Genomic DNA, 11,091 nt, shown 5'->3' with positions numbered 1-11,091 from the left:
CATCCCGAACTCGTGGACTACTTCAAGCTCAATGGGCTTGCGAGTGAGCCGCCTCGTCGAAGAAGAAGTCATTTTTCAAGGTGTTTGAGGACAAGAAACAACAGACGTCGACTGCATCGTCTTCGAGAAACGGTACAGCTGAGACGGCTTACAGTATGAAGAACACATACCGGAGTCTGACACTTGTACCCACTGCGCGTCGAATGCACAAAGACTTTGAAGCCAAAGTTGTCATGACGGAGAAATTTCCATTCCAACTCCGAGATTTCCTGCCAGTTATCAAGTTCATTTCCACTACGGGAGAACACGTGAAGAACCTCGACGAGTTTTTCCAGATGGTACGTAGTGTGGATGTCGACTGTGCAAGGTACGGCGACTGCTTTGTGGCTACAGACACTTCCACCTGGGTTTCCTGTCAAGTTTGAGCTACCGATGATGTTCACGGTCCGAGTCGCGTACACGTTTCAGAAGATCACGTTGAACCCGCAGCTGAACTCGACGATGTTTGAGATCCCCAGAGATTATCAAGAAGTGTTCACTCTAGACGAAGTACGTTTGTAAAAAGTCAGAAAGACTTCACACGTTTTACTTGATATAAAAACTGGCTTGCATTACGTCATCTCTTGTACTCTAATTGGCTTCTAGCTGTCTTCCAATGCGGTGGAACTCTTCGTACGGGTCGAGTTCGTCTTCATCCAGTGCGTAGTCCGTTTCGAGCTGACTGTCCGTTTCGTCTGCAGCAAGGATGGCGTCTTCGAACTCTGGGGTATCGTCACCAGCGTAGACCTCACTAGCCTTGCCACGAAATATTGGGTGCGCGCCACGCATCTTCATCGTAAACGCAGTTGCATCTACCGAAGTAGACAGAGCTGCAGTCCCCACGCCCGCCAACAGCAACAAGCTCAAAGTGACGACGACTTTGGTTCGCACAGCACGACGCTTTTCCCAATGTTTGTGCAGAATCGTTGACTCCGACAGCTTCAAGCTGAAGCACGAGCTCTTGGCGGGAGACTCGTGGCACAGGTAATTGGCCTCTTCCTGCGACGAAAAGAAATCCTTATCCATGTCACTATTGGCTGTGGTGTTCGTCAAGAAACGAAGACTCGGAGAAGAGAGCTGGCGCCGCTTCCTGGAAGTTAGCCGTTCTTGTATTGCTGAGTAAATAGCAAAGTGAGGTCCTACTACCTGCAGCTAGACTACATGGTACTGGCTGTCTTCAGCTGCATTTTTTGGACACGAACGTTGTCATCACGTATGGTGTTACAGGGTATCCTGTCATCCTGGATGCCGAACGCTGTCTACAGGGAGTAGCGGCAATAAGAAAGTAGCCGAAATTTACCAAAAGCGGCTGGCAGCACCAACGGCGAGTAACTGTGGACTACAGATGGGAAGTATGCCAAGTCCACTGTACCGCTGAGTTGGTGCTACGATACGAACCTTCGTCTACAGGCGGATAACTTATTCGAAATGGGTGCTGCAGCTGATGTGGACATGTTGGCTCACGTAGTGCATGCGTTTTTAAGGGAATAATTTAGGAAATGAGAGAAAAAATATTGAATTGTTTTTTTTCTTCGTTACCTCCTACTTGACTTCATTGAGTGTCTGCTGCCACATCTGCCGTACTTACTACCGGTATGTACCAATTTCACATTATTTCGATAATAATCCCGAATTTAAGCTGACACAGACACACCCGTGTTACTGACCTTTGCCAAATTAGTCAAAGCTTTATCTTTGCTTTTGATCGTCTTCAAGTGTTCGTATATCGAGGTTCTTAGCCGGAATTTAAAAATGTGCGGTTGAGCATGTCTTTGTCACCTTGCGTTGGTGGGGCTTGTCGCCTTCAGTGAAGAAAAGAAGCTCCAGGTGCGAAGTTCGTTCCCTCCCTGACTCCTACCACCGACAAGATGCTCGCCCGCCAGACTGCCCGCATTGCCCGCCAGACCCGCGCCTACTCCGGCCTTGTGAACAAGGAGAGCCACGTCGCTGCCGACCAGAAGCTCTTCAACACGGTCAAGCGCCCCACCTACATTAAGCGCGATTCGGACATCCCCCTCCTCACGGGCATGTTCGTCGGCCTGGGCGTCGGTTTCGCGCAGATTATCCGCGGTGAGGTCTGCATGGCCACGGGATCTGGCAAAAAGGAGTAAGCAACCAGTACAGCAAGGACGTTGGTGCGATCGACATGAAGAACGAGGTGTAAGTTGCCAGTTCAGGCGGCTCCTCTTTCGAGACAGGAAGTCGACGTTTTTGACGGCCCCTTGCGCTCGTCTCTCCTCTATAAGGTTCTACGAAAGCCTACCTACACCGCCAGAAGGAATCAAAGTTTGTCTGCATTTATCACCATTTCTTGTGTCGCCCGTTGCCTACTCTGCGTAAATTCTTAAGTGGTCCACTTCACATTCCTCTTTAAAAGCATTTCTGTACCTGTACCATCACTGCAATCCGCACACTGATCGGTGGTCATGGCTACGGCACTGCCCGACCGGGTGAGCTTCGTGGAGGCGCATCGCCGCTTCATGGCGTTAGAAAACCCCAGCACAGCTGTGTCTGACCCGAGCTCCAAAGCCTTCCAGGACGAGCTGACCATCACATTGCAGTACCAGAAAAAATGCATCGAACAGCGTCAACTCGACGGCGTGCTGTCATCTAACGAGCGTTTCTTCGAGCTCCAGAACACACAGCTGTACGCCCTGTGCATCGAGTACTACTTGGGTATGCTCACACCCAAGCAGACGTTCTTCCAGCAGACAGAGCGCGACGAGAAGCGATCGGGCCCGACGGATCACACGCGCAACGTGGTGCACCGCATCAAATTCTTACGCGAGGCCGACGTGTTCCTCAGCGAGTTCTTAGATCGCGCCGAGAGTGTTGGTCTCTTGACGGAGAAGAAGCGACGCGAGCAATACGAGCGACTGGAGAGCAAACAGTTCTCGTTATCGAGGGACGAGAAGGTCCAGCGCTTCCAGCTGCAGCGCGAGATGGAGAAGAAGCTGCAGCAAGTGCAGAAACGTCGCGAGGAGAAGACGACGGAGGACGCAGATGAACTGGAGGAGGACGACATGGAGGACCTCGAGCGGGAGCAGCTGCTGACCTTCATTCAGCTCTCCGTAGTCAAGAGTATGGAGGAGCAGGCGTCGATCAATCAGGAGAAGGAGATGCTGGAGACGATGCTCAAGATGAACGCGACTACTGAGAAGCAGGATCTTTTCTCCGAGACCCATCGACCGCCTCCACCGCCTCAGGGACAGGGAATTGTACGACAAGAGAGCCTGAATAATGGCCTGACAGGGACGACGCTAATGGTGCTATATGTACTGTGGTTTATGCAGGAGGTGACGCGGATTAACCCACAGATGGAAATGCGGCGGGAAACGGTCCGCTCGGGCGTATTCAAGCCTGGCCACCGCCTCCCCACGATGACGTTGGAGGAGTATGCGGACCGTGAGGTGGCCGACGCCATGGAGAGGCAGAAGAGAGAGCAGTACGCTGTGGTTTCTGGTAGGGAGGAGTAGTGTGGAGTTGGCTGACGCTTTGTGTGTGTTTCTGCTGATGTAGGGAGGCGCCGCAGGGACCGCGTCGGTACGACCAGCTCGTGGAGGACGGCGACGAAGATGATGACAATTTAGTAGAGGAGGCGGCGTATAAGGATCGTGCTTGGGACGACTGGAAGGATGCAAACGAAAAGGGGATTGGCAACAAGAAGGGATCGCAGTTCTAGCTACACCAAGTTTGTATCGAGCTTGGATGTCTTATGTAGAGCTTAACTAATGAAGCGGATTCTGCTGGTGTCCGCAATTTCTTTGTTGGCCCTTCACGAACTCCAGTAAATTGTACAACGTGTAAGAAACCGGCATTAGTGGATTGGGCGGTGATGTAGCATTTCAGCAGCTTCTCCACTACAGTATTACTCAATATTTTCTATTTTTTTCTCTCATGTGCAATCTCTTACACCTCTCAATTTCGTTCTCTGTCCGCCCCCCCCCAATTCTAAATCTTCATGAGCTGACTCGCCAGAATTTATTTTTTTCACTCAGTTTAGTACTTCAAAAAGTGCCTTCTTCTCCACATACGCCAAGTATAGAGGGTCCAATAACTCCACCACAACGCGGCGCTTGCTCAAAGTCTCGCCACCATGACTGGAGAAAGTAAATCGGTGGAAAATCACCATACGTACGCCAGCATTGATTCGTGCCTGGGTCACCATAACTGGGCAGCCACTTGATTGCTTGTCCGCATCGCGTCAGTTGAAACTCTACTTCTCAACGCAGGACCAGACACCTCCACAATTAATACCATGACAAAAGTTTTACTAGCTTCCACAACGCTTGAAGAGGCCGTTCCCTCGGAACAGCCGATGAACCATCGTACGCCTCCAAATTCTTTTACATCTTGAGATTGGACTTATCGGCACCTTATTAGGCTTATCAATTATGACCCTACTCCCGAAGGGAAAAGGAACAGAAGTTGTATTATTATCCTTGACCCCAGTGCGAGCAATGACTTGACCTATGCTGCATAGGATAATTTGCGTTTCAAATAAGAAATGTTTAGCCGAGCGACATCCATGATCTTGGCTTAAGTGTGGTGGCTAATGAGTCAACCGGACGGCCTGCATGCAAGGTGGAAGATAAAGCCGCCATTAACGGATTTGAAACCGTATAAGTGGTCTTTGAAGGGGGGGCCGTCAGCTAGAGCAATCTCAACGGGTTCAAGAATAAAAAGCGTATGGTGATCCCCACTTCGTGATATTGGAGAGTCATTTAAACCAAAGGTCTGTTTTTTTTTCTTCTGTCTACCGGAAACCAACCTTAATAAATCGGCCTTAGGCTTCTATCTGCGTTATCGGATGCCTCGAGAATTCATCGCTACTCTGCAGCGGTCAAATAATGCATTTTGTATCTCCTTGCACGACCTGCATGATTTCTACCGGTAGTTTGTTTTTACCATTGGCCCATAAATAATCAGGGGGTTATACGTAGGTCCCTTAAAGAACTCGTAGAACCTTAGGTAGTTGATGTAGATGCGGTAGTTCTTGTCTCTTATGCCGGTTGTCGAAATAATGTCCAGCCGGTCGTACATCATCGCTGGGGTTCGTTTATTCGCAGCCCAGACAGTGAAGCGGAACTCCCAGAACGGTTGTCGGAAATAATCGTCGAGCGTTGTCTTGGCCACCCTGTAGACCTTCAGTACCTTTGCCCTCCATTCCTTCTCGCCTCTTTTGCCTCTTCCATGGGTGTCAATGGTAGTATCTTTTGCCACGAGCCTTTTGAGTGCTATACGCACACTTGCTGGTATGATCCCTCTCTCTTCGTCACTCGCCGAGTTCATGTGGGCTTCAGCTGTGCTTGCAGTATCGCTTCGCAGGTATTTATTAATACCATTATAATCGGCCTGAGATGAAGACGCAGTGCTCTTCTGGTCTGCATTCGCAATGGTCGAGGCTGCGCCGCAGCTCGTAAGGACATGTGCTACTATTAGCACAAAGAGACCTACGTAGTATACGAGACGCATGCCTACTCGTGTATCTCTTCTTATGCGGAGCGCGCGACAGAATAATAGCGCGACGGTGCTTCTGCCTCGCGTCTTGATCACAGAAACGATTCGCTTGCGCGTTTTTGATTGTCAAAGTGGAGATGATGTGCATCCGAGTTCGCAGCATGGACTAGCCTTTAATTTGTATGTACAGCTCTATACAGTAGTCCAGTTTAAAGTTGCGCCTTCCAGTTCATGTATCAAAGAGTTTCCCAAGACGAAGTTTCAGCAACCAAATGTAGCTTGATTTGTTCCCTGTACTAATCATTAAAAAGCGCGACAACCGAATAAATGACGGTTAGATTACCGATCGATATTTCGATGCTTACAGTTATTAATAGTTCCAGTTGTCCCACTGGAATATATACAGGTATGAGACTGCGTCAAACAAAATGATACTTACGAACCATTAGGGGGTTTCAAAGTTGTCATTAATTAGGATTTTTTTTGGCGGAGATGAGCCTCATTTTTGTCGAAAAATGCGCCTCCCGAGACGCATTTTTCCGAACGACGTTACCGCAACACAACGGCGACAAGACGACAGCTCTTACGGCAACACATCTGCCCCTTTTGACACAAGGAACAACATAAAAAATGTGTCAAAGCAACACAGCTCGGTAAACTATTATCCGGGGTCTGATAGATTACCGTTATTGTCAAAGTTACCACTCCGCTCATTCACAAAATTTACATTATAAGTGCTCATTCATCATTTGAAAAAAAAGACTCGCAGTGACCAAGCCAGCTTGGGCTCCATGAACGATTCAGCTAGCACCGACCGGACGCATTCAACTGGCGACGAGGTCCCCCGACGCAATCCCCGCCACAAGGAGCGGATGTGCAAGGAGCTGCTACGGTCTCGACTGCAGCAAATCGAGCTACTGGGGGAGAAGCTCGAGCGACTTTCCGAGTTTTCGCTAAAGCTGATGGATCTCCATGAGGAGATTGCTGTTATACTCGCACGCGAAAAGCATGATACAATGCGTCTAGCAGCTGCAACCGGGGCTTCTGCTCACGACGTCGGATACGTTGTATCGTATGCTATGGCGCTCGAGGAGTGCTGCAGTATTTTGCTGGATCAGGCTTTGTAAACGAATTACAAAAGCGATAAAGAAGGCATAAGGAGGTTTACGTAGCAAAGTTAAGTCGACAAACGAATGCATATTATATTTTAAACGCTGAAAACAGTTCCTGACCGGTCGCTTCTACCGCTTTCGCTCGCTTATTTGATTTCGTAGTCACCTCTGGTTGCATCAAAATTATCCACATGATACGCAGTCGCATGATGGCGACATCGTCTTGTGTGACGGTTGCGTTAGCAAAGGCGGTGCTATCCTTGAGTACTGCATATGTTTGGGCGATACACAACACTTCGCATGAAGATCCATCTGGCTGTGTTGGCGCATTAAGCCACACGCCATTTTCGACGAGAGGAAAATCAGTAGCTTGCATGGTCTCATGATGCCAGTTCCGTAAAAATTTAGCCATTGTGTCCTGGAAAATGGCTTCCATTGTTGCTAGAAATTCCGTCCCACACAAGGGTTCGTAATAGTACGGTGTGATGCTGGGCGTTTCCTGCTGATAGGCCATTCTAACAATGATGACGCCCCAGTGATTTCCGTTTAGGTGAACTGGCAACACCACATAATGGAATGACGATATTCGTGTCTTCGGAGGGCTGGGGCATCCCATCGTCGGAGCGAACGAACTCAGTGCGTAGCAGTCACCAAGCGCACCGCAGATGCAGCGAATAGTAAAGTCAATCACGAGGTCGTTTAACATTCGAGTCCGGGCCAGGCTTCCCACCATATTGTCCACCCTGATAGAGCACGCAGCACTCGTAAGCCAAAATTCCGAGTTAAGGCAAGATCCGCGCAGAATATTTGCCGCTTCGTTCGCCAAATCTTTGTGTTTCTCGCCCGCTTCGGAAGGGAATAATACTTCCGAATCAGTCTCTTCGTCAAACAACAGTGGCGTATCGAGCACCGTTTCCCACTTAGTTGATAGAAGCCATTCCACATCTGCGTACCATGCAGTGCATTTTGCACAAATGTTGTAGAACTCTTTCATTCGGTACACAGCCCCGCTAGACATACAATCCAAAGGGTGCAACACAAGAAACAACACAAAACGTGAGCAACACAAGAAACAACACAAAAATGTTAGCAACACAAGAAACAACACAACCTGATGATCAGCATTGCGAAGTACGAACCTGGTGAACTTCGGAGTTCCGCCCGAGAAGAAAGCTACGATCTCCTTAGTCGTTCCTTCCGAGTGCTCCGAGTCGGAATTATTGGCGAAATATTTGGGTTTGGATCGCTTGTTCTTCTCTTCTTGTATAACTGCACTCAGCTTTGTCACCAGGTGCTTGGGCACAACGAAGTTGTAGTCGAACTGTTCTGTTCGCACGTAGGCTCGTTGGCTGCGCGCAGCCCGTGCGCCGATGAAGTCGTCCGTCATGGCAGTAGGGTAAGTTGCCAGAATTGATCGGACGTACTCGACGTCATTTGTATTGTTTGCCCACTCGAGTACTCGCGAAAGTACTGGTGCGCTTTTGTCTGGAAGTGTAATAGCTGCTAGTCGTTGCGGCTTCGCCACCGCTTTTATCCGCGCCTGTTTCACCTTCTTTCGTTGATTGTGCCGGGGCTTAGCTTTGGGTAGCTGAAGTACTTCAATCTTGTCGTTTTTTCGCGCAGGTGGTTTTGAAACAGCCTTTGCCTTTGTTTTTACAATTTCCTTTGTCAGTAGCATTTTTTGCTTAGGCGGCGTAGACCCCGACTCAGACGAATCCAGTTTTGTCTCCCACGTTTGCGTCAAAGTTAGGAGCTTGGTGTTGCAGCTTGTGCTGGTTGATTTACGGCTTGTGGTGCTTGTTTTGGAATCCGACTTCACGAAATGTTGTCGCTCGTGGTCATGGGGGGGCTGTACATTGCCTCCCGCAACTAGTAGACCGTGTTCAGCTTGCTCCATGTCACGAATCATTGCCATTGTGTCGATGAGATCAGCTGGATCAATGTCAGACCCTGTATCACTCTCGTTAGCATCACCAAGAGCCGCAGTATCGTCCGTGCTATCGTCGGGCATCGTTGTCGCATTTGACGTGTATGTTGGTAGCTTTTGCATGCCATTGCGAACTATCTCTTTCCACGATTGCAGTGCTGGGTAGAATGCTGGACTGGTTAATCCGGCAAGGTACTCAATTACTGGCTCGAACGCAGCTTTTGCATAGCAGTACTTCTCTTCCGATGATAACACCACCACATTTGCCTGTTCACGTCGCCTCAGCTTAACATATACAACCCGCGGCTTTTTAGTCCGAGATCGCAGTCCACTCCGCTCAACCCCACGCGGCCGTGGTACTTCCGGGTTCACACCTTGTGTTGCCGAAACATCGTCTTGTGTTGCTTTCCATACTTCTTGTGTTGTTTCGGTTTCTTGCTCTGTTTCGTAAACTTCACTGACGTCGGATGGCTGCGTAGCGCCGTCGTGGGAGATGCATTGACCCGCATCTTTCATCGCTGCCTGCACTGTCTGGAGCATGCATACACCATCTGCAAATTCTTAATCCATATTCGCCATCGCCAGCATATCCCAGCGCTTAGGTATAGTTGATACTGGCAGACTCTCAAATTGATGAACATTGGCAGCGATGTACATCAAATGTTAACATGGTAGATTGTAGCTGCAGTAGAACAGACACGAACATGACCACTGAAAGTCGTTGCATTGATGTGTAAGCTCCCCCGTTCGCACTACCCACTCACCAACATCAGAACCACGCTTAATGCATGTTGTCGCAGCACTGAATACCATAAAGTAGTCCCATTGCGTGCGTACGCTAGCCAGCATTGTGTCGCTCAGGTGCTTTGACACTAGAGAGAGAAATCCGGGAACGCACATTCGGGCTGTGCGCGAACCTAGATGATATGCTTGTGCATAGGCGGTAATGAGATGGCTGTTATGGGTAGCCTGGTGAGATATATGTATTCCACTGCCTGTTGAGTCAAGTCGGGGGCGCTTCCCCAGCAGAAGTTTTAGCTGGTTCCAGTTTGACTTGATCCTGTTCGTCGTCGTGTTACCGGCCGTGAATGATTTGCCCCTGACGTGGTCTGCCCACATTCCAACACAAGATTCCCAATTCGCCTCGAAATATTTCTGCAGCGCTGGGCATTCTAGCTTACAAATTTGTCTGAACGTGGATACTTCTGAGTCGAACGTCGCTTTGGTTTTACTGTTTTCAGCAACACAACCGGCAACATATAGTTAACAACACAAGAAACAACACAAGCTAGCAACACAACAAACAACACAGCACAAACACGCACCAGTATATGAGTTTCGCGAATGCCGATTCCAACGTTTCCCTCTCTGTCACCTTCAAATTATACTCTTTCCGCTTACAAACCTTGCGCCAGTACGTTAGCGCATGAAACTGACAAAGTAAAACATCAGCGCCAGGAAATGCCTTCTTCAGCACTCGCCACTCAACGAAGTCCTTGTCGATGACGACGGTCTGGATTGATTGCCAGGACGGATTCTTGCGTTTGAAAAACTCAACAATGAGCTCCATCGTGACAGCTTTTTGGTCGAGGGCTAGAAAATCAATTACAGGCATTCCTCTGCCTGTAGCAGTTGTAACTACAAGACTCCCTGTAGCATATACACGAGTATGATATCAGACCTCACTTCAAGGATAATATAATTATCGACGTTACCCAGATGATATCCCAAATTATTGGTCCCATGTGTCCAGTCCATGACTAGCGTGTCACCCCACTGTGCGAAACATTTTTTCTGAATGCACGTTTGCATCGCAATCACACAAGTGATATCCATTTGGTCCTGAACTAATAGGACATCATTGCCGGCATTCCCGTCAGCAAAATAATCGAGAATAGTTTTAGTGCGCTCGAGGGTTGTCGTGCCCAATACTTGACGGAGCAGATTTCTCGTTTGTTGTGGTGTTAAAACCATATCTGGATATCATCAACGAAAAAAAAGGAGAGTGATTATAAATTAAGTTAGCAAAACTGAATAAAAAAATAGATTCTGCTACAGCCAAATTCACCAGCGACACCCACCAAGCTGATTCGAAAGATATCGGTTGATATCAGAAGTGCTCGTTTTCATTTCTGTCAGAAGCCTAAGCTCCCTGCGCACCTAGGGTGGGACCGACAACGACTTGGCCCCGCGATAGGAATCGTAGATATTCTTGCTTGTCTTGTGATTGTGGGTGGAGATCTAAGCAAATAATAGTTGTTAAGAAACGTTAAAGAAAATGCATCATAATAGCCATACCTCCGAGTCCAGATCCACAGTCACCTTCCATTTAGCAACTTCTTTTTCGACAACGTTGACAGTTCTCGCCAAGAAACTTGCCATGCATCCCGTGTATCGCAAGTCACAATCACGCCGTCCATCACCACGAGCCGACTGTGTTGCGCCATGAGTGCACCACATTCGTTTAAAACTGTGGGAAAACTGCTCGGGAATGATTGTTTCCCTAGGGCGACTTGATTAAGCAACACAACAAGCAACACACACAAATAACAT

General features: G+C 48.6%; 4 protein-coding genes across 4 annotated transcripts; 2 read left to right on the top strand and 2 right to left on the bottom strand.

The window, feature by feature from the left end:
• Window positions 1-630: 630 nt before the first annotated feature.
• PITG_18166 (uncharacterized protein) lies at window positions 631-1,493 on the bottom strand (the record flags this gene model as incomplete). The annotated part of the gene is made up of 2 exons (XM_002896274.1): window positions 631-1,129; window positions 1,438-1,493. The coding sequence occupies 2 exons, from the start codon at window positions 1,491-1,493 to the stop codon at window positions 631-633; spliced, it is 555 nt and encodes a 184-aa protein (XP_002896320.1).
• A 311-nt stretch (window positions 1,494-1,804) lies between these two features.
• On the top strand, window positions 1,805-2,415 carry PITG_18165 (uncharacterized protein; the record flags this gene model as incomplete). Its single annotated transcript, XM_002896273.1, has 1 exon — window positions 1,805-2,415. The coding sequence occupies one exon, from the start codon at window positions 1,908-1,910 to the stop codon at window positions 2,148-2,150; it is 243 nt and encodes an 80-aa protein (XP_002896319.1).
• A 36-nt stretch (window positions 2,416-2,451) lies between these two features.
• On the top strand, window positions 2,452-3,721 carry PITG_18164 (uncharacterized protein; the record flags this gene model as incomplete). The annotated part of the gene is made up of 3 exons (XM_002896272.1): window positions 2,452-3,257; window positions 3,333-3,491; window positions 3,563-3,721. The coding sequence occupies 3 exons, from the start codon at window positions 2,466-2,468 to the stop codon at window positions 3,719-3,721; spliced, it is 1,110 nt and encodes a 369-aa protein (XP_002896318.1).
• Window positions 3,722-4,926: 1,205 nt separating this feature from the next.
• On the bottom strand, window positions 4,927-5,514 carry PITG_18163 (RXLR effector family protein, putative; the record flags this gene model as incomplete). The annotated part of the gene is made up of 1 exon (XM_002896271.1): window positions 4,927-5,514. The coding sequence occupies one exon, from the start codon at window positions 5,512-5,514 to the stop codon at window positions 4,927-4,929; it is 588 nt and encodes a 195-aa protein (XP_002896317.1).
• Window positions 5,515-11,091: the final 5,577 nt, after the last annotated feature.

The sequence above is a fragment of the Phytophthora infestans genome, genomic scaffold (assembly GCF_000142945.1).
Source record: "Phytophthora infestans T30-4 supercont1.63 genomic scaffold, whole genome shotgun sequence".
Taxonomy (NCBI): domain Eukaryota; phylum Oomycota; class Peronosporomycetes; order Peronosporales; family Peronosporaceae; genus Phytophthora; species Phytophthora infestans.
Note: the sequence above shows the minus strand (reverse complement) of the source record. Positions and strands in the feature narration are given on the sequence as shown.